Source organism: Ranitomeya variabilis, chromosome 2 (genome assembly GCF_051348905.1).
Source record: "Ranitomeya variabilis isolate aRanVar5 chromosome 2, aRanVar5.hap1, whole genome shotgun sequence".
Taxonomy (NCBI): domain Eukaryota; kingdom Metazoa; phylum Chordata; class Amphibia; order Anura; family Dendrobatidae; genus Ranitomeya; species Ranitomeya variabilis.
The window spans coordinates 440,801,007-440,824,794 of record NC_135233.1 but is presented as its reverse complement, the minus strand read 5'-3'; the positions used below and the strand labels follow the sequence as shown (position 1 = coordinate 440,824,794).

At 46.0% G+C, this 23,788-nt stretch overlaps 1 protein-coding gene across 1 annotated transcript in view; it reads left to right on the top strand.

Moving 5' to 3' along the window:
• The window catches only part of HSD17B12 (hydroxysteroid 17-beta dehydrogenase 12), an 88,091-nt gene that overhangs the window by 18,230 nt on the left and 46,073 nt on the right, over positions 1-23,788 (top strand). The window contains exon 2 of the mRNA XM_077287087.1: positions 4,118-4,164. Coding sequence (XP_077143202.1) covers positions 4,118-4,164 — 47 coding nt within the window. The remainder of the gene's footprint in view (positions 1-4,117; positions 4,165-23,788) is intronic.

Here is a 23,788-nt window from a genome sequence, read left to right as displayed (position 1 = left end):
AGATGCCAATAGAGCACTTGCATCAATACCTACCACCACCATAACTCAAGCTAATAAACTGATCTATGCTACTGCCTCAGCAATCATGGAAATGCTTGGCTATACAACCAGCAAGAACAACAGAAGTATGTGCCCCCCCCCCCCCCCTCTTGGAAAAGAAGATTGGAGACCAAGATCAAGGTGACACAAAGGGAAGTCAGCCAACTAACAAATACAGAAGGATGTAAAGATCAAGAATACGACCAAGCCGGACAAGTAGAAAGGCCTGACCCCACCTGAAGCCCTAGAGACTGCTAAACAAAGGCTCCCAGCACTCGCTGCAAGACTAGGGAGATACACCAGAGAAGCTGAGGCCGAGAAGATAAATGCCCTGTTCTCCAAAGAACCATCCAAGGTGTACTCCCAACTACAGAGTAACAGCACAAAGGGAGCAACTCCACCAATAGCAGACTGAAAAATACTGGATGAACATATGGGACACCAGTGCAATGTGGCTGCAAGATCTGAGTATGAAGCATCAACCACCTAGAGCAAGAACCAGACACCATTACAGACGCAGACATCCAACAGCGGGTCAAGAACATGAAGAGCTGGACAGCACCTGGCTCAAACATGATCCACACCTACTGGCTAAAGAAATTAACAATGGTACATGAACGCATGACAAAGCAGGTGAACCAACTGCTAGAAGCAGGCCACCATCCAGATTGGATAACACAAAGAAGAACAGTGCTGATCATGAGGATTCTCATAAAGGAACAGTTCCATCCAACTACTGCCCATTAACCTGCCTCACAACAACATAGAAACTCCTGTCACGCATCATAGCCTCAAAGCTACAGAACCATATGAACCAGTACATGAATTCAGCTCAGAAAGGCATTGGGTCCGACACCAGAGGCTCTAAGCACCAGCTCCTAGTAGATGGAGCAGTCGCTCAAGATCCAGACAGACCAATCTCCGCACAGCCTGGATTGACTACAGGAAAGCCTATGACTTAATGCCACACACATGGATCTGAGAATGCTTGGCTCTCTACAATGTCTACAGGAAATTAAGAACCTCCCTCAGAAACTCAATGCGGCTATGGAGAACAACATTGGAAGTCAACTTGAGACAACTAGCACAAGTGACCATCAAATGCCGCATATACCAAGGTGATGCATTGTCCCCTTTGCTGTTCTGCATAGGCCTGAACCCCCTCAGTCAGATAATTAGAGTCTGGCTATGGATACAAGTGCAAGAGTGGAAGATCCATCAGCGATCTCCTCCAAATGGATGACATCAAGCTGTGTGCGAAAAACGAACGAGACATCAACTCACTGATCCACCTGACAAGGATCTACAGTGAAGACATCGGGATGTCCTTCGGACTGGAGAAGTGTGGCCGGTTGGTAATAGAGAGAGGCAAGGTAGTCCAGATTGATGGAGTGGAATTACCAGCAGATGTACAGACATGCTACAAGTACCTCGGCATCCCACAGGGATACGGTAACCATGATGAGGAGGCAAGGAAAGCGGCAACATCCAAATACCATGAAAGGGTAAGACAGGTCCTGAAGAGTCAGCTCAATGGTGAGAATAAAATCCGCGCCATCAATACATATGCCCTGCCAGTTATTAGATACCCTGCTGGCATAGTGTGCTGGCCAAAAGAAGAGATGGAAGCTGCAGATGTGAAGACACGAAAGCTCATCTCAATGAATGGAGGTCGCCACCCTAAGTCTAACACCCAAAGATTGTATGCCAACAGAAAGGAGGGTGGTCGAGGCTTGATAAGCATCCAAGCCACCATCACGGATGAAACCACACAAGACAAGAACCCTGGTGCAGACTATGCAAAGAAACCTCAGAAACCATCCAACACCCAAACTTCTTCCATTTAAGGATTATTATGAAGGCCACGGTGCTCTTAGGGACCTTGAGTACTGCAGAAATTCTGTTGTAACCTTGGCCAGATCTGTGCCTTGCCATGATTCTCATTTGGTCTGACATGCACTGTGAGCTGTGAGGTCTTATATAGACAGGTGCGTGCCTTTCCAAATCAAGTCCTATCAGTTTAATTAAACACAGCTGGCCTCCAATGAAGGAGTAGAACCATCTCAACGAGGATCACAAGGAAATGGACAGCATGTAACTTAAATATGAGTGTCTGAGCAAAGGGTCTGAATACTTATGACCATGTGATATTTCAGTTTTTCTTTTTAAATAAATTAGCAAAAACTAATACATTTCTGTTTTTTTAGTCTAGTTGGGGTGCAGAATGTACATTAATGAGAAAAAAAAAACTTTTGTTATTTTACCAAATGGCTGCAATGAGAATGAAAACTGTAAAGGGGTCTGAATACTTTCCGTACCCACTGTATGTGTGTGTATGTAGATATATATTTCCTTCTCACCCCCAATGGGGGTGGTCTTTGTTGTCCTTTCTCATTCTCGGGTCCTCTACCAGAGGCCTGGGAGTTTGAGGGTTCTGCGCAGGATTTTGGCTGTTCCCAGCATTGCGCTTTTCTGGACAGAGATCTCAGATGTTGCTCCTGGGATCTGTTGTAGCCATTCTTCCAACTTATGGGTCACTGCTCAAAGTGCTCCTATCACCACTGGAATCACTGTTGCCTTCACCTTCCACATCTTCTCCAGTTCTCCTTTGAGGCCCTGGTATTTCTCCAGCTTCTCATTCCTTCTTTCTGATGTTTGTCACGTAGCGCTGTCACATCTATTATCATTGCTGTCTTCTGATCCTTGTCTACTATCACCATGTCTGGTTGGTTAGCCCACACCTGCTTATCCGATCTTGAAGTCCCACAGGATTTTAGCCCTTTCATTCTCCACCACTTTTTCTGGGGTCTCCACTTGGACTTAGGGGGACTTCGCTCATATGCTGTGCAGATGTTCCTGTATACAATTCCCGCTACTTGATTGTGGCGTTTGGTATACGCTGTTCTTGCATTTTGCATCCTGCCACTGTGTTGGATGGTTTCTGGGGTTTCTTCGCATGGTCTGCACCTTGGATCTTGTCTTGTGTGGTAGATTCCTGCTTCTATGGATCTGGTACTTAGTGCTTGCTCTTGTGCCGCTATGATTAGGGCCTCTGTGCTATCTGAGTCCAGCTTTCTGCAGCCATTGGTAGGATTTCTCCATGTCAACCACGTCCATTATCTGTCCATGGTATGTCCCATGCAGCGGCTTGTCTTGCCATGGTGCTTCATGTTAATGTCCTCCCTTCCAGATCTGTTGTTGTTGCCTCAGGCTTTCTCTCAGCATCTCATCTTTTGGTGCCATTTTTCTGATGTTTACCTGGATACTCCTTGTTTCATCCGTGATGGTGGCTTGGATGCTTATCAAGCCTCGACCACCCTCCTTTCTGTTGGCATTCAATCTTTGGGTGTTAGACTTACGATGGAGACATCTATGCATTGTGAGGAGCTTTCGTGTCTTAACATCTGCAGCTTCCATCTCTACTTTTGGCCAGCACACTATGCCAGCAGGGTATCTGATAACTGGCAGGGCATATGTATTGATGGTGCGGATTTTATTCTCACCATTGAGCTGACTCTTCAGGACCTGTCTTACCCTTTGATGGTATTTGGATGTTGCTGCTTTCCTTGCCTCCTCATCATGGTTGCCATATTCCTGTGAGATGACGAGGTTCTTGTAGCACTTCTATACATCTGCTATGTGCCTTGCTGGTAATTCCACTCCATCAGTCTTGACTACCTTTCTTCTCTTTATTACCAACCGGCCACACTTCTTCAGTCCGAAGGACTGGGGGAAAAACGGTGTAATAATGGAGCAGAAATAAAAATGCCTAATATCAAAAAATTATCAAATCATGGAGGCGATAGGCAGCACCATTATAAATCCGGCACATGGTCGTCATTAGTAGACTCCAGAGCTCCCTCTAGTGGAGGCCACATGCGGCTGGACTCTGCTCGTTACGCTCTGCCAATGTTAGGGATTTGTCGCAATGATAAACTGCACTCTTGACCAGTAGTTGTCCCACTTGTTGTGTGTTGTGGATAGGTATAAGAGGATTGTTATTTTTTGGAAACTTTCCTATATACCGAACTTAGATAAATTGGTCTCATCCTATTTTTTGTTTTTGTTTTCTCTGTAGTTGTCACTGGAGCCACTGACGGGATTGGAAAAGCGTATGCAGAAGAGGTAAGGGGCATCCTGCACCAAAAAATCAAAATGTTAAACTACAATTCCCTAAAGTGACCGTAGCTTTTACCCTAACAGGAACATGGCAGCACTCTAAAAGGGGAATTTCTGAATGCTGGTGGTCCTGGTGCTGGGGGATTTAAGTGCCGTTACCCTTTAAGTGTTGTTTGACCTGTACTCCATTCCGCTCTATCTTAAAGGGGATGTGTAATCAGAAAAGGACTTATTTATTCCATCAGTGAAAGAGTCTTTGATCTTTTTAACCCCTTCACCCCGAAGCCTGTTTTCACCTAAGTGACAGGGCCAATTTTTACAATTCTGACCACTGTCACTTTGAGGTCATAACTCTGAAACGCTTCAACGGATCCTGGTGATTCTGAGATTTTCTCGTGACATATTGTACTTCATGATAGTGGTAAAACTTCTTCGATATGACTTGCATTTATTTGTGAAAAAAACAAAAATTTGTCAAATTATGAAAATTTAGCAATTTTCAAACTTTTAGTTTTTATGCCCTTAACCCCTTCACCCCCAAGGGTGGTTTGCACGTTAATGACCAGGCCAATTTTTACAATTCTGACCACTGTCCCTTTATGAGGTTATAACTCTGGAACGCTTCAACGGATCTTGGCGATTCTGACATTGTTTTCTCGTGACATATTGTACTTCATGATAGTGATAAAATTTATTCGATATAATTTGCGTTTATTTGTGAAAAAAACGAATATTTGGCGAAAATTTTGAAAATTTCGCAATTTTCCAACTTTTAATTTTTATGCCCTTAAATCACAGACATATGTCACGCAAAATACTTAATAAGTAACATTTCCCACATGTCTACTTTACATCAGCACAATTTTGGAACCAAAATTTTTTTTTGTGACGGAGTTATAAGGGTTAAAAGTTGACCAGCAATTTCTCATTTTTACAACACCATTTTTTTTTAGGGACCACATCTCATTTGAAGTCATTTTGAGGGGTCTATATGATAGAAAATACCCAAATGTGACACCATTCTAAAAACTGCACCCCTCAAGGTACTCAAAACCACTTTCAAGAAGTTTATTGACCCTTCAGGTGTTTCACAGAAATTTTTGGAATGTTTAAATAAAAATGAACATTTAACTTTTTTTCACAAAAAAATTATTTCAGCTCCAATTTGTTTTATTTTACCAAGGGTAACAGGAGAAAATAGACCCCAAAATTTGTTGTACAATTTGTCCTGAGTACGCTGATACCCCATATGGGGGGGGGTAAACCACTGTTTGGGCGCATGGCAGAGCTCGGAAGGAAAGGAGCGCCATTTGACTTTTCAATGCAAAATTGACCGGAATCGAGATGGGACGCCATGTTGCATTTGGAGAGCCCCTGATGTGCCTAAACATTGAAACCCCCCACAAGTGACACCATTTTGGAAAGTAGACCCTCTAAGGATCTTATCTAGATGTGTGGTGAGCAGTTTGACCCAACAAGTGCTTCACAGAAGTTTATAATGCAGAGCCGTAAAAATAAAAAATCATATTTTTTCACAAAAATGATCTTTTCGCCCCCATTTTTTTATTTCCCCAAGGGTAAGAGAAGAAATTAGACCACAAAAGTTGTTGTGCAATTTGTCCTGAGTACGACAATACCCCATATGTGGGGGTAAACCACTGTTTGGGCGCATAGCAGAGCTCGGAAGGGAAGGAGCGCTATTTTACTTTTCAATGCAAAATTGACTGGAATTAAGATGGGATGCCATGTTGCGTTTGGAGAGCCCCTGATGTGCCTAAACATTAAAAAACCCCACAAGTGACACCATTTTGGAAAGTAGACCCCCTAAGGAACTTATCTAGATGTGTTTTGAGCGCTTTGAACCCCCAAGTGTTTCACTACAGTTTATAACGCAGAGCCGTGAAAATAAAAATTCTTTTTCTCAGTCGCCCATGACAGCACACCAGAGAGAGGGGATCCGCCCTTCAGGGACAGGAAACCTACAGGATAAAAGGGCAGTACCTCTCCCCTGCATCAGTTTGGTTTCCTGTCCCTGACGGGGAACCTCCTGGACGGTACCTGAGAAGATCCGTAAGAAGCCTGGAAATCCGGAGCCGGCCAGTCCGAGTCCTGGCAGCGGGGGAGGCCCCTGCCACGGCTGGTGCGGTGTCCGAAGCCGCCACGGCTACGACCGACGGGTCCTCAGCGTGAGCGGGGGGAAGCGCAGCCGCCACTCCGGATAGGTGTTGGGGCTCCCGGCATTCGGCCGCACTCAGGAAGCTGGCGTTCCCAAGATGGCGCCGCACCGGAGGTGATAGGACGACTTCCGGTTCGGGGGCAGCGCTGTAACCAAGGTGTACCAAGATGGCGCTGCCCCGGAACCGGATTACTTCATTTCCGGGTCCCTGACTGCGCGCGCATGCGCAGTAGCATTTTTTGGAAAAAAAAAAAAAAAAAAGATGAACGCTTCCTCATCGATGCAGCCACAAGAGGAGGGGCTAATAATGAGCGCTCTGCTTAAAAGATGGTGCGCATAGGAGCTCCTTGCTGCATGCCGTCCCAGGGTAATATAGCCATGGAAGACAGCGATCAGCAGCTCCAGCCGCCGCCACCGCCGCAGCAGCAGCGCCACCATCAACGACCGAAACCGGACGCGCAAAAGAAGCGAACCTCTGCGGGCACCCGGAGTTCTCGGTCTGGTAGCCATTCCACACAATGAAGCAAGACTTCCAGCGTGGTGAATCAGCTACCATCTACGGATCTTTCTCTTCAAGATCCTACCCCTCCTTCAGAACCGGTACCTGTGGCTGCGTCTGATTGGTGAGTGATCTTCGTGAAAGCTCTTTTTTTTGTAATTGGGGTCTTTCTTCTCCTTTATCCTAGGCAAGGAAGAGAACGGCAAAAACAAAGCACAGAACCTGCCCATTGTGCGATAAAGAATTACCGCAATCTTGGGATAAAAAGTTATGTGATTCGTGTATTGGTCAAGTCCTCTGCGAGGAGACTCCAAACTTTGCCTCTGAGTTACGGTCCGTAATTAAAACAGAGGTAGAATCTGTGTTTAAAACCCTTAAAGGAGAAAGGAAAGTCAGTAAGGGAAACCTAGTCCTTATGGGGATTCTGATTCCTCCAGCTCTGATATTGTAAATTCAGATACACAGAACTCCTCCTTCTCTTCCTCCGATGACGAAAGGGGAGGTCGTCATTGTTTTCCCTTAGATGAGGTTGACGGCCTTGTTAAAGCAGTGAGGTCGACAATGGGGGTATTGGACCCTCGTCCTGACAAAACAGTTCAGGATGTCATGTTCGGAGGACTATGCCAAAAAAAGCGGAAAGTTTTTCCCCTAAATGAAAATATACAAACATTAATCAAAAAAGAGTGGGAAAAACCAGAGAGGAAAAATGCTTCAGTTCCCTCTATTAAAAGAAAATATCCCTTTGAAGAGGAATCTTCCACTTCATGGGATAAAGCTCCCAAACTCGACGTGGCGGTAGCTAAAGCCTCAAAAAGATACGCGTTACCATTTGAAGATATGGGAACCCTAAAAGATCCTCTTGACAAGAGAGCCGACACCTTTCTTAAAGGTGCCTGGGAGTCGGCAGGAGGATGCTTGAGACCGGCCATAGCAGCAGCTTGTACGTCACGCTCCCTTATGATCTGGATTGACAACTTAGAGAAACAGCTGAGGGATGGGGTACCCAGAAATAAAGTGTTAGACTCTATTCCTATGATTAGAGGTGCCGCGGCTTTCCTAGCTGATTTGTCTGCCGACTCAATCAAATTAACGTCAAAATCTGCAGCCCTCTCGAATGCAGCACGCAGAACCCTGTGGCTAAAAAGCTGGCCAGGAGATTTACAAACTAAACACAAACTGTGTTCTATCCCGTGTGAGGGCAAGTTTCTCTTTGGAGAGACTCTAGACGATATCCTGCAAAAAGCAGGTGATAAAAAGAAGGGGTTCCCCAACCTGACTCCCAACGTTCAATAAGCGGCCCTTTCGGAGTAGGAAATTTTTCAGGAGAAGACCGCCAAGAGAACAAAACCGCTGGGACGATGGGAAAAGAAGAGAAAGAGGGTTCCTCTTCGGTAGTTCCCCACGCGATAAGAAACCACCCCCTAAGTGACGTCTCCCCCAGGGTGGGAGGGAGGTTGTCTCAATTCCTCCCGGCCTGGGAAAAAATTACTACCAGCCCCTGGATACTGAATCTGATAAACGCAGGGCTTCAAATAGAATTTTTTTCCCTACCCCCCCGACACTATGTAGTAACTCCACTGAGGTCTTCTACCCAACAACAAGAAGCTCTAGAACTCGAAATCCTAAAATTGTTGGACAAAAATGTCATCCTGGAAGTCCCCCCTCTGGAGAGAAAGAAAGGTTTCTACTCCCCATTATTCCTGGTTCCCAAACCAGACGGGTCTTTCCGGACCATAATAAACTTACGGAAATTAAACACTTACGTAAAGAACAAACGATTCAAAATGGAATCAATAAAGTCGACAATAAAAAACCTGTTTCCGAACTGTTTTATGGTAGTTCTAGATCTCAGCGACGCGTATTATCACGTCCCCATCCACAAGGATTCTCAAAAATTCCTCAGACAGAGCCCTTCCCTTTGGCATATCAGTTGCGCCTCGCATCTTCACCAAATTGGTAGCAGAGATGATGGCACATCTAAGGGAAGAGGACATCTTAATCGTTCCATATTTGGACGACTTTTTGATTGTCAGCAGCTCGGCCCAACTCTGCAGTCAGCAATGCCAAAGAGTGATAGACATTTTGGAAAAACTAGGCTGGATGGTGAACCTTCAAAAGTCAAAACTGGAACCAACCAGGGTCCAGGAATTTTTGGGTCTCACTCTGGACTCAAGTTCCCAAGAATGTCGCCTCCCAATTCAGAAAAGACAAAAGATATTACATCTTGTGTCAGAAGCTTGTTCAAAACCATCCATGTCTCTGAGGAAGGCGATGTCGTTACTGGGGTCCCTCTCTGCTTGCCTTCCAGCAGTTCAGTGGGCGCAGCTCCACACGAGACCCCTCCAGTGGGACATTTTAAAAAAACAGAGTTTACTAAGGGGTCGATTAGAGGGTCGCATGACTCTGTTCGCCCGTTATTCATTCCCTAACCTGGTGGTTAAATCCCACCAACCTATCAAAAGGGATTCCATGGGTGATAAAGAACCCTCAGATACTAACAACAGATGCAAGTCCCACAGGGTGGGGGGCTCATCTGAAGAACAAAGTCGCTCAGGGGGTATGGGCGAGTCAGGAACTCGGGACTTCCTCAAACCAAAAAGAGCTGAGAGCGGTGAATCATGCACTACTTTTTTTCCTAAGAGAATTACAAGGGCATCATGTCCGAATTTTTTCGGACAACAAAGTAGTTGTAGCTTACTTGAACCACCAGGGGGGGGACCAGGTCCCAAACATTAATGGAAACTACCTCCGAAATTTTCAGCCTGGTACAAAACAATTTTCTATCCCTATCAGCCCTACATATAAAAGGGGTAGAGAACCAGGAAGCCGACTTCCTAAGTCGTACCCAACTAAAACAAGGAGAATGGTCCTTGAATCAGGGGATATTCAACAAAATCACAGACTTAGGGGGCATCCCTGTAATAGACCTCTTTGCAAATATGCACAACAGGAAGGTGAAAACCTTTTGCTCCTTAGATCCCAGAGGGAATCCTCAGGCAGTAGATGCATTTACGATTCCCTGGACACAAACTCTCGCGTACGCATTTCCTCCCATCATCCTCATTCCAGCAGTTCTGCGGAAAATCAGGCAGGACAAATCCAGGGTTATCCTAATAGCCCCCTTCTGGCCCAAAAGGGCCTGGTTCTCCTGGCTGAGGATGCTATCGATCACCGATCCCTGGGTCCTTCCGCATTTTCCGGACCTTCTGTCTCAGGGACCGGTGTTCCACCCCCAGTCAGAGAATCTCCACTTAACAGCGTGGAATTTGAGAGGTCACTATTGAGGGATAGAGGTTTTTCTAACAAACTACTCTCTACACTAATGAAAAGTAGAAAACCTGTGACCACAAAAATATATGGGAAAATTTGGCAAAAATTTTTATCCTCCTCCGGGGTCAGGTTGCAGGACGGGGTTCCAGTGACTGAAATATTAGAATTTCTACAAAAGGGGCTAGACTTGGGCCTTTCAATAAGTACCTTAACAGTACAGATATCAGCCTTAGGAGCACTGTACTGTGAAAACATAGCAGCAAACCCTTGGGTGATACGGTTTATCAGGGCAGCCGCAAGGTCTAAACCTGTAACAGTACAAAAATTACCAACTTGGGACTTGAACTTAGTCTTGTCAGCCCTGACAGAGCCCCCGTTTGAGCCTGTAGAGTCAATACCTCTTAGGATTCTATCACTTAAAACTGCCCTCCTAATAGCCCTGACATCGGCCCGTAGAATAAGTGATCTCCAAGCCCTGTCCGCAAACCCTCCCTTTAGTACAACTTTATCATCCAGGATTTGTGTAAAGACAGACCCTGCCTATCTACCCAAAGTAGCATCCATATTTCACAGGTCCCAGGAAATAATCCTTCCTTCCTTCTGTCCAGACCCTAAAAATAGGAAAGAAGAAAAATTCCACACACTAGATGTGAGAAGGTGTCTAATCCAATATATTAAATCCACCCAACAGTGTAGGAAGGAAGGGTCTCTTTTTATCTGCTTCCAGGGGCCTAGGAAAGGACTCAAAGCTTCGAAGAGCACTATAGCACGATGGGTAACAGACGCAATAGCCTTGGCGTACTCCTCCACCGGGAACGCCGTTCCACAGGGACTGAAGGCCCACTCTACAAGGGCTATGGCGACCTCCTGGGCCGAAGGGTCGGAGGTACCATTAGATCAAATCTGTAAGGCGGCCACCTGGTCATCACCCTCAACCTTTTTCAGACACTATCGTTTAGACCTAGCCTCTTCATCTGACCTGACCTTCGGAAGAAGGGTCCTGCAGGCTGTGGTCCCTCCCTAACCAATATATCTCTGCAATTCTCTCTGGTGTGCTGTCATGGGCGACTGAGAAAGTCATAGTTACTCACCGTTAACGGTGTTTCTCAGAGCCCATGACAGCACCTACTTATTCCCCCCCTCATCACGTGTGTGGTGAGCACATTATTTTGTGTGAAGTGCCTTTTCATATAGACACGGTGTTTACTTGTTAAGCAATATGATAAGATTGTATATTTTTTGTTGTGACTAACCTGGAGGACCTCCGATGCTCTGTAAACCAAACTGATGCAAGGGAGAGGTACCGCCCTTTTATCCTGTAGGTTTCCTGTCCCTGAAGGGCGGATCCCCTCTCTCTGGTGTGCTGTCATGGGCTCTGAGAAACACCGTTAACGGTGAGTAACTATGACTTTTTGTTCACAAAAATGATTTTTTAGCCCCCAGTTTTGTATTTTCACAAGGGTATCAGGATAAATTGGACCCCAAACGTTGTTGTCCAATTTGTCCTGAGTACGCTGATACCCCATATGTGGGGGGGAACCACTGTTTGGGCGCATAACAGAGCTCGGAAGGGAAGGAGTGCCATTTGGAATGCAGACTTAAATGGATTGGTCTGCAGGCGTCACGTTGCATTTGCAGAGCCCCTGATGTACCCAAACAGTACAAACCCCCCACAAGTGACCCCATATTGGAAACTAGACCCCCCAAGGAACTTATCTAGATGTGTTGTGAGAACTTTGAACCCCCAAGTGTTTCACTACAGTTTATAACGCATAGCCGTGAAAATAATTTTTTTTTTTTTTTCCACAAAAATGATTTTTTAGTCCCCAGTTTTGTTTTTTCACAAGGGTATCAGGATAAATTGGACCCCAAAAGTTGTTGTCCAATTTGTCCTGAGTACGCTGATACCCCATATGTTGGGGTAAACCCCTGTTTGGGCACACGGGAGAGCTCTGAAGGGAAGGAGCACTGTTTTCCTTTTTCAACGCAGAATTGGCTGGAATTCAGATCGGATGCCATGTCCCGTTTGGAGAGCCCCTGATGTGCCTAAACAGTGGAAACCCCCCAATTATAACTGAAACCCTAATCCAAACACACCCCTTACCCTAATCCCAACAGTAACCCTAACCACTCCTCTAACCCAGACACACCAACCCTATTCCCAACCATAAATGTAATCCAAACCCTAACCCTATCTTTAGCCCCAACCCTAACTGTAGCCCCAACCCTAACCCTAGCCCTATCACTAGCCGTAACCCTAGCCCCAACCCTAGCCCCAACCCTAACCCTAACCCTTGCCCTAACCCTAGCCCTAACTCTAGTCCTAACTCTAGCCCTAACCCTAACGGCAAAATGGAAATAAATACATTTTTTAATTTTTTTATTTTTTACTTTTATAGCGGGTTATTTAGCGGATTTTTATGATTGGCAGCCGTCACACACTGAAAGACGCTTTTCATTGCAAAAAATATTTTTTGCGTTACCACATTTTGAGAGCTGTAATTTTTCCATATTTGAGTCCACAGAGTCATGTGAGATCTTGTTTTTTGCAAGACGAGTTGACGTTTTTATTGGTTACATTTTCGGACACGTGACATTTTTTGATCGCTTTTTATTCCGATTTTTGTGAGGTAGAGTGATCAAAAACCAGCTATTCATGAATTTCTTTTGGGGGAGGCGTTTATACCGTTCCGCGTTTGGTAAAATTGATAAAGCAGTTTTATTCGTCGGGTCAGTACGATTACAGCGATACCTCATTTATATCATTTTTTTTATGTTTTGGCGCTTTTATACGATAAAAACTATTTTATAGAAAAAATAATTATTTTGGTATCGCTTTATTCTCAGGACTATAACTTTTTTATTTTTTTGCTGATGATGCTGTATGGCGGCTTTTTTTTTGCGGGACAAGATGACGTTTTCAACGGTACCATGGTTATTTATATCCGTATTTTTGATCGCGTGTTATTCCACTTTTTGTTCGGCGGTATGATAATAAAGCGTTGTTTTTTGCCTTGTTTTTTATTTTTTGCGGTGTTCACTGAAGGGGTTAACTAGTGGGATAGTTTTATAGAGCGGGTCGTTACGGACGTGGCGATACGAAAATGTGTACTTTTATTGTTTTGGTTTTTTTTTATTTACAAAAATAAATGGAATTACTGGGAAAGGTTTTTTTTTTTCTCTTTATTTGGGGATTTTTTTTTTATTTTTTATACATTGTATTTTTTTTTTTTTTTTTTTTTTTTTTTTACTTTTTACCATTGTCCAAGGGTGGGACATCACTGTTTTAGATCAGATCGTTGATCTGACAGTGTGCATAGCACTCTGTCAGATCAACGATGTGACAGGCACGTTCCAGAGGCTTGCCGGCGCCTGCTATTAGGAACTCTCAGCAGGCGCCGGCAAGCCAGGTCAGTAAATGACCCGGAAGGAGTCCCGCGGCCATCTTGGATCCGGGGACTCCTTCCAGGTCACCGGAGCAGCGCGATCTCATCGTGTTGCTCCGGTGGGAGAGCGCAGGGAGCCCCCGTCCCTGCGCGATCCACCTCTATGCCGCTGTCACTATTGACAGCGGCATCAGAGGGGTTAAATGCCCGCGATCGGCGATAGCGCCGATCGTGGGCATTGCTGCGGGGTGTCAGCAGTCATATACAGCTGACACCCGCACCCGATCACCGCGGCGCTCAGCGCGAGACCGCGGTGATCGGTCCGCCGTACTAGTACTGCGGCTGGCACAAATGCAGTGCCGGCAGCGCCGTACTAGTACGGCGGATGGCGCGAAGGGGTTAAGGGGCAGTCCAGTGAAAATAAGTTATTATCCACAGGATACTTATTGATCCGTGGAAATCCGACTACTGGGAACTTCACTGATCGGCAGAATGGGCACTGTTTGTTTGTTTTTTATATATATATTTTTTTCATTTACACAATTCATTGTGCAGTATTGAGTGCGATACTAGGTTTATTCAGTGTTTTTTTTTTTTTTTGTTTTACTTACCGTACTTGAATTAACTTTCTTTCTGGAGTTACTTTCAGTCACTCATACTATATACAGTAGTACAATGATTAAACTGGTGGTTGACTACTGGACAACGCCTTATTAGGTGAATGACTTGCTGTAAATTAAAAAAATCACTGTACTTCCTGGCTGGCGACGGTCCTCTGATGTTGTGTAAAATGTACACAAGGTTGTGTGAAAGTGTTGGCACGCTTCCTGATTTACTTTTTTTTTTGCATGTTTGTCACACTGACATGTTTCAGATCCGCAAACAAATATAAATATTAGACAACGATAAGGCAAGTAATCACAGAATGCAGGTTATAAATGAAGGTCTTTTATTATTAAGGGAAAAGAAATCCAAACCTACAGGGCCCAGTGTGAAAAAGTGATTGCCCCCTAAACCTGGTAACTGGTTGGGCCGCCTTTAGCAGCCACAACTGCAATCAAACATTTGCGATAACTAACAATGAGTCTTTTGCAACACTCTGGAGGAATTTTGGCCACTCATCTTTGCAGAATTGTTCAGCCACATTGGAGGGTTTCACAGCATGAACCGCCTTTTTAAGGTCATGCCTCAGCATCTCAATCTGATTAAGGTCAGGACTTTGACTAGGCCACTCCAAAGTCTTAATTTTTTTTTTTTTTAATCCATTCAGCGGTGGACTTGCTGGTGTGCTTTGGATCACTGTCCTGCTGCATAAGCCAAGTGCACTTCAGCTTGAGGTCACGAACAGATGGCCGGTCGTTCTTCTTCAGGAGCCATACACCTTCCAAAATGTTCAACTTTTGTCTCGATAGTCCACAGACTATTCTCCCAAAAGACTTGGGTATCATCAAGATGTTTTCTGGCAAAATTGAGACAAGCCTTTGTGTTCTTATTATTCAGCAGTGATTTCCGTCTTGGAACTCTGCCATGCAGGCCATTTTTGCCCAGTCTTTCTTATGGTGGAGATAAGAACACTGACCTTAACTGAGGCAAGTGAGGCCTGCATTTCTTTGGATTTTGTTATGGGGTCTTTTGTGACCTCTTGGCTGGTTCACCACTGTTCCATGTTTTCACCATTTGTGGATAATAGCGCTCACTGTGGTTTGCTGGAGTCTCAAAGCTTTACAAATGGCTTTATAACCTTTTCCAGACTGATAGATCTCAATTACTTTGTTTTATTTGTTCCTAAATTTCTTTGGATCGCGACATGTTTAGCTTTTGAGGAACTTTTGGTCTTCACTTTATAAGGCAGGTCCTATTTAAGTGATTTCTTGATTGAGAACAGGTCTGACAGTAGTCAGGTCTGCGTGTGGCTAGGGAATCTGAACTCCGCTTCGCAAAGATGTGATAAACCACAGTTAATTTGTTTTAAGTGGTGGCCAATCAATTTTTCACACAGGGCTCTATAGGGTTGATTTATTTTTCCCTTAACCCCTTTGCGACATGCACCGTATATCCGCAGGAGCTGCGTTCCTGCAAACTGCTGTATATATATGGCACTGGGATGGCGCAGGCTCCCGCTGAACTCTGCAGCTATCTGGTGCGGTTGTCGGCTCTATATGAGAGCTGACACCCTATACAGGAACAAAAAAAAGGTAAAAATTGTAAAAAAAAAATACATATTTTCTTTAAAAACATCACAAAATAAAGAACAAAAAAATTCCAATAAATTTACCGTATATACTCGAGTATAAGCCGAGATTTTCAGCCCAAATTTTTGGGCTGAAAGTGCCCCCTCAGCTTATACTCGAGTCACGGTCGGCGGGTGAGGGGGAGAGGGCGCTGAGGCATACTTACCTGCTTCCGGCGATCCTGGCGCTGTCCCTGCAGTCCCACGGTCTTCGGTGCCGCAGCTCTTCCCCTGTTCAGCGGTCACATGGGACCGCTCATTAGAGAAATGAATAGGCTGCTCCACCTCCCATAGGGGCGGAGCCGCATAATTCATTTCTCTAATCAGCGGTGCCGGTGACCGCTGACAGAGGAAGAGGCTGCGGCACCGAAGACCAGCTGTCCGGGGGAAGGAGCGGGATGCCGGGAGCAGGTAAGTATTACATATTTACCTTCCCTCGTTCCACCCGCCGGGCGCCGCTCAGTCTTCCCGGTGTCTCTACGCTCTGACTGTTCAGGTCAGAGGGCGCGATGATGCATATAGTGTGCGCGCCGCCCTCTGCCTGATCAGTCAGTGCAGAGAGAGAGACGCCGGGACGGGACGCTGAGGAGCTGCGGGCAAGAGAGGTGAGTATGTGTTTTGTTTTTTTATTGCAGCAGCAGCAATGGCACAGATTTATGTGGAGTATCTATGGGGCAACGGTGCAGAGCATTATATAAGGCACAGCTTTATGTGGAGTATCTATGGGGCAACGGTGCAGAGCACTATATATGGCACAGCTTTATGTGGAGCATCTATGGGGCAACGGTGCAGAGCATTATATATAAGGCACAGCTTTATGTGGAGCATCTATGGGGCAACGGTGCAGAGCACTATATATAAGGCACAGCTTTATGTGGAGCATCTATGGGGCAACGGTGCAGAGCACTATATATAAGGCACAGCTTTATGTGGAGCATCTATGGGGCAACGGTGCAGAGCACTATATATAAGGCACAGCTTTATGTGGAGCATCTATGGGGCCATAATCAAAGGTCAAAGGTGCAGAGCATTGTATATGGCACAGCTATCTATGGGGCCATAATCAAAGGTGCAGAGCATTGTATATGGCACAGCTTTCTATGGAGCATCTATGGGGCCATAATGAACTGTGCAGAGCATTATATATGGGACAGCTTTATGTGGAGCATCTATGGGGCCATAATCAAAGGTCAAAGGTGCCGAGCATTATATGGCACAGCTATCTATGGGGCCATAATCAAAGGTGCAGAGCATTGTATATGGCACAGCTATCTATGGGGCCATAATCAAAGGTGCAGAGCATTGTATATGGCACAGCTATCTATGGGGCCATAATCAAAGGTGCAGAGCATTGTATATGGCACAGCTATCTATGGGGCCATAATCAAAGGTGCAGAGCATTGTATATGGCACAGCTTTCTATGGAGCATCTATGGGGCCATAATGAACTGTGCAGAGCATTACCGTATATATGGCACAGCTTTATGTGGAGCATCTATGGGACCATAATGAACGGTGCAGAGCATTATATATGGCACAGCTTTATGTCGAGCATCTATGGGGCCATAATGAACGGTGCAGAGCATTATATGTGGCACAGCTTTATGTCGAGCATCTATGGGGCCATAATGAACAGTATGGAGCATCTATTTTTAATTTTGAAATTCACCGGTAGCTGCTGCATTTTCCACCATAGGCTTATACTCGAGTCAATAAGTTTTCCCATTTTTTTGTGGCAAAATTAGGGGGGTCGGCTTATACTCGGGTCGGCTTATACTCGAGTATATACGGTATGTAAAGAAACAAAAAAGGTCATATTTGGTATCGAGGTGTCCGCAACGACCCGTCCTATAAAACTGTCCCACTAGTTAACCCCTTCAGTGAACACAGTAAAAAATAAAAAGGCAAAAAAAGCAATGCTTTATCATATTGCCATACAAAAAGTACAATAAAATGTGATAGACCAGTCTACATAAAAATATTACCGCTGAAAAAATCATCTTGTTCCGCAAAAAAACAAGCCGTCATACAACTGTCAACGGAGAAGTAAGTTATAGCTCTCAGAATAAAGCGATACAAAAATAATTCTTTTGTTTTCCATAAAATAGTTTTTGTGTAAAAGCGCCAAACTATATAAATGAAGTATCGCTGTAATCGTACTGACCCGAACAAAAAAGCTGCCTTATCAATTTTACCACACGCGGAATGGCATAAATTTAAAAAAAAAAAATTCCCGAATTGCTGGTTTTGTTCATTTACAAAAATCGGAATAGAAAGCAATCAAAAAAATATCATGTGCCCGAAAATGGTACCAATAAAAATGTCTACTCGTCCCGCAAAAAACAAAGCTTACATGACTGTCAGCAAACATATGGAAAAATTGTAGCTCTCAAAATATGGCAATGCAAAAACTATTTTTTTGCAATAAAGCGTCTTTTAGTGTGTGATAGCAACAAAACATAAAAAGCCGATACAAATCTGGTATCGCTGTAATGGCACCGACCCGAAGAATATTTGCCTAATCACTTATGCCGCATGAGGAACGGCGTACAAAATAAATAAAACCAGTTTTTCACTTGCTGTTGATTTGTTCATTCTGCCTCCCAAAGATCACAGTAAGGCTCAGCACACGTTTATCCTGCGCTGAGAGGTTACATCGGGGTTTTCCGTGTAAATCTCTGAAAAACATGATTCAGACGGAAGATTACCTGTAATGAGGCAGATGGAGGCACTGTGGACAACGTCTGGCTGCATATGATCCGGCAGTATCCGTCTTTTTAGGCGTGCATAAAAGCGCAGTCGACCAGTTTTGTGCACTACTGAAAAGGACAACGCTGATCGGAGCCAAGACGAAGTCTAGAGTAAATCTGCTGCCGCATTATAGTGAATGGATCCCTCGGAGGATTCCTCTGAATTGTGTCAGTCGGAGATTTAGATGTAAACCCCGATGTAAGTGCTCATTGTAGAGCGCAGGATAAATGTGATATCAAACGTTATGTAAGGCTACTTTCACACTAGAGTCGTACGACGCACGTCGCAATGCGTCGTTTTGGAGAAAAAACGCATCCTGCAAAATTGCTTGCAGGATGCGTTTTTTCTCCATAGACTAACATTAGCGACGCATTGCCACACGTCGCAACCGTCGTGCGACGGTTGCGTCGTGTTGCGTCGGACCGTCGGCACAAAAAAAGTTGCATGTAACCTTTTTTTTGGTGCTTTGTGTCCGCCATTTCCGACCGCGCATGCGCGCCTGGAACTCTTCCCCCTCCTCCCCAGAGCTCAGAATGGGGCAGCGGATGCGTTGAAAAACTGCATCCGCTACCCCCGTTGTGCGGCGCTTTCACAGTATGCGCCAGTACGTCGCCACGTAGCATTGCGACGTGCGTCGTACGACGCTAGTGTGAAAGTAGCCTAAAATGTTCCGTACAAAAGCTTCAAATCAATCCACAAAAAAGCAAGTTTCCACTCAGGTCTGTTAACGGAAATATATCAGGCTTCCACGTTTCTGGTTTCAAAGGCTCTGGAAAAGCAAAATGGCTCCTCGCCCTCCAAAAGAAAATCAGAAAATTCTGTGCTCCCAAATCCAAATGCCCCTCTCCCTTCTCATCATCACACTATGCCTAAACCACATTTAGCGTCCACATGCTTGGCATTCTGTAGCGATGACGCCTGCATAATTTAGGGGTGCATGTCTCCAGAAGCTTGAGCTAGGCACAATGTATGGGCACTACAACGTACTGGTGACAACTTACTGCGGACTACAACGTACTGGCACCACAATGGCAGTCTGCAATTTTCACTCAGCAACGTCCACTGCTGTTTGTTTTTGGACAACACCCATGGAGTCAAAATCGTCACTACAACTGTAGAAAAATTCCCAAAGGGGTATAATTTCCAAAATGGGGTCATTTGAGGGGGGATTCTGCTCTTCGAGCATTATGGGGCTCTGTATATTGAGTCAGCAAACTATTTTAGCAAATCTGCTGTACAGGAAGAAAATAGCGCTATGGCCCTCCCGAGTCTCGCCGTATGGCTAGGCAGTACTGTACAGCCACATATGGGGTATTTCGTCATTCAGAAGAAATTGTGGGACAAATTTTAGCTCCACTGTTACCCATTTCCCAGTGTGAACATGTAAAATTTGGCGCTAAAATAATTTTGGTGGTAAAAATGTTGTTTTTTTTTTTTTTTTTTTTTTCCTTCACTGCCTGATGGTATAAAATTCTGTGACGCACCTATAGTGTCAATATGGTCACTGTACCCCTAGATGAATTAATTGAGAGGTGTAGTTTGTAAAATGGGTCACATATGGTGGGTTCTGCTATTCTTGGCACCTCAGGGGCTGTACCAATGTGACATGGCACCCTCAAACCAGTCCAGCAAAATCTGAACTTCAATATAGCGCTTCTTCCCTTCTGAGCTTTGCACTGTTGCTGAAAAGTAATTTTTGGCCACATATAGAGTATTGCTGTACGCAGGAAAAATTATACAACAAATTTTGGGGTCCATTTTTTTCTTGCTAACCTTGTGAAAATAAAACATTTGGAGGTAAAAGAACATTTTTGCGGTAAAGTATGTTTTTGGTTTTTTTTTAATTTTCATGGCTCAATGTTATTAACTTATATGAAGCACCTGGGGGTTCAAGGTGCTCACCACGCATCTAGATAAATTCCTTGAGGGGTCTAGTTTCCAAAATGGGATCACTTGTGGGGGTTTACACTGTTTAAGGACATCAGAGGCTCTAAAAACCACGACATGACACCTGCAGAACATTCCATCAAAATCTTTGAGCCCTGCCGTGCATCTGTAGCGCCCCCACTGCCGCAGGGCCGAGGGGTACCCGGTACCGGGCCTCTGAGTCTCTGCTCTGGGGTTGTCATGGTGGCTAGGCCCGGTCCGTGACCCTGCCGAGGGGCGCGCGGTGAATGATGTGACGGGTGAAGGTAGTGGTGGTGCTGTAGTGGTAAATAATGAGGACACCAGGTTGCAGTCTCTTTACCTCTTTACTGAAGGTTTTAGAGTCCTCAGTCCAGAGCGCTGTCAACAGGGCTGTCTGAGACCGGCCGGTCCAAAGGCACATCAGGAGTTCTCTTTACAGGTGGGAATCAGTGTCTACCTTCTAGCGCTATGTGTTGTAGTCCTTCCCTGCTGAGCTCCCGGGATAGTCCTCACAACTGCTGTGTCTATCTCTGATGTTCGTTCTCTCCGTCCCCCAGATGATATGGTAGGACGCACCCGTATGACGGGGTAGGCCTGGAGTTCTTCCGGGACCCTAGAGTCGCCCCTCTCCCACAGCTGCCTCCGTTGTCTGCTTAGGTGTTAAGTGAGACAGCCAACCTTTAATTGGCTGTCCTGCCGTGGTTTGCAGTAGTACTTAAAGTCTCTTACTTGCTCGGCGTTCCGGCCACCGACTGTTTGCGCCTCAGAAGGATGTTGCCTCGGTCTAACAGCACGACTCCTTCTGGTCCTAATTCCTCTTTACTGTATTCCCGTTGTGCACTGGTTAGTTCTGCTCTGAGGAGTCTGCCAGGATCCCATCCCTGACAGGTCCTCTCACTATCTCTTCCCAGCTACTTCTCCCTGTCTTCCTGTCCAACCCCCAGTTTTACCAGAGTGTGAGGAGTGGCCTACTAGATAGGACCACCCCCCCTGGTGGCCGGAGTGTGAAGTGTAGTGAGGTGTTACCTGGTCAGAGAAACTCCTTTAGTGCAATCAGACGTACCATAGCTCCCCATAGTGGCGGAGCCACAGTACTGCAACGACCAGGACTCTGGGGCGCTGCACTCCCCCCCCCGGTTAAATCCAGTACTCCCGGATTGGGAAAACAAGAACAACAATACATGTTAACAGGAAACACACACAATTTTTGAAATAGCATAACAATTAAACATAACAGTGCTTCCCTTTATGGGAGGTGAGAACTCTTGAACGTTGCGAAAGTTAGGTCATGCACAGTTTATGACTCTCAGTTCAGTGGTTGAAACAGCGGGGACCCCGGGTAAACAAAGGGGTCCCCCTTTTGAAAGTTTTTGAGCAATTCACCGTCCATTACTCTATTGTCCATTTTAAAACCTGTAACAAAAGATATGCACACAAACATTTTCAAGTAAATAGCATCCCTCGCTAATACCTCCAAGTTTTGTAGCGGAGGGGAGTTTGGTTCTGAGTGCTGCGTGTGGACCTTCGCAGCGCAGGGGTTGCTATTGGCCTAACAGGGCCCGCTATGCTTGCTACCGCTGGTGTAGTGTACTGTCTTCTAGCTACACTTCTAGTGAGTCCGGGTAGCACTGGCAGGTTGGGGCTCTCAGAGCTGCTGCTATCAACAGTGGGTACAGCAGATTCACTGATAGCAGAGGGAGGATTTGCCGGTTCAACGGTGGGCATGGCATCTGCAGGTAGGGCTTGTTGAGGTGGCGGGGCCGGATCATCTGGTACCACCATCGCTTCTGGTGGGTCCGGCTGTGGAAACGTTAGAACAGGTACCACGATGGCCTGATTTATCTGAGTCCAAGACTGGGGAAAGTCACCAAGGACGGTATGGATCATCTTCTCCTTTTCCACCGGCGGGGAGATTCTTGGGGCCGTGTCCCTCTCTCTCAACTTATCGGGGCAGACCTTAAGGTGATCCCTGGATACCGCTGTCGAGGTCTCCCCTCTGTCCTTGCTGATGAGACAGACCTTCGTGTTGTCGAAGTCGGATGGCAGGATGGTATACGGTTCCGCTTCCCATTGGTCATCGAGCTTGTGTAGTCTCCTCTTTCGTTTAAGTACTTGCTCACCAGGTGACAGGGGAATCGCAGGAGCGTGCTGGTTGTAGTCCCTTTCTTGTTTTTGCCTAGCCTGGGCGAGACTTCTTTCCACGCACTCCTGTACTTTGCGGTACCTTCGCTGCCTTTCTGCATCCCGGTCTGCATCCGGTGAGGTATCTTCGGGGACTAGGACCCCCATGTCCAGATCAACGGGTAACTGGCTAGGCCTCCCCCTCATTAGGTACGCTTGAGTACAGTTGGTGGAATTTACTGGGATGTGATTGTAGATATCCACCAAGTCAGGCAACTTTGTCGGCCACAAGGTTCCGTTCCTCTACGGGCAAGGTCTTCAATAAGTCGATCACCACCTGGTTCATCTTTTCGCACATCCCATTGGTTTGAGGATGGTACGGCGTGGTTCGGATCTTCTTACACCCGTACAGTTGGCAGAACTCCTGGAACACTTCCGCTTCGAATGCTGGTCCCTGATCGGTCAGTACCTTCTCTGGGTAGCCATGGGGCCTACAAAAGTACTGCTGGAAGGCCTTGGCGGCAGTCCTGGCCGTTAGATCCTTGACAGGTACAACCACCAGAAATCTGAAGTAGTGATCTACGATGGTAAGGGCGTAGATATAGCCTGACCGGCTAGGTGTCAACTTCACATGATCCAGTGCGACCAGTTCGAGCGGCCGTTTGGTGATGATAGGCTGCAGGGGAGCCCGTTGGCTGCCACGGTCCTTCCTGCGTAGGCTACATGGACCGCACTCCCGACACCACTTCTCAATGGCTCTCTTCATGCCAATCCAATAGAACCTCCCTCGGAGTAGCCTCTAGCTTTCTCCATCCGAAGTGTCCGGCTCCATCGTGGTAGGCTCCCAGAACCATGGGCGCATCTCGCCTTGGCACCACTATCTGCCACACCAATTCATGAGTACGTGGGTCGATGCTCCTCCTGCACAGCTTGCCATCATGGATAAACAGTTTGCTTCTCCCCTTCCACAGCTGTTGGGTTTCCTGTGGATCATCTGGACCGGGATGCAACCCTGCCTGCGTCAAGAGCTCTTTCACCCGACGGACCGCGGGGTCACCATCCTGAGTTTCCGCCCATCCGTGATGGGGCAGGGGATTCAGCGTGGCATCCGGTTAGTTCCTGTGCCTGTTCTTCACATGATGAGAGTTCTGAGTGGCTTTGGGGCGATGGAATGCAGGCAGCTCCACCTCTTCAATTGCCTCCGGGTCTTCTCCCGTTTCTGGCAAATTGGGCATTCGGGACAAAGCATCGGCATTGGCATTCTTGTGTCCTGCCCGGTACTTGATGGT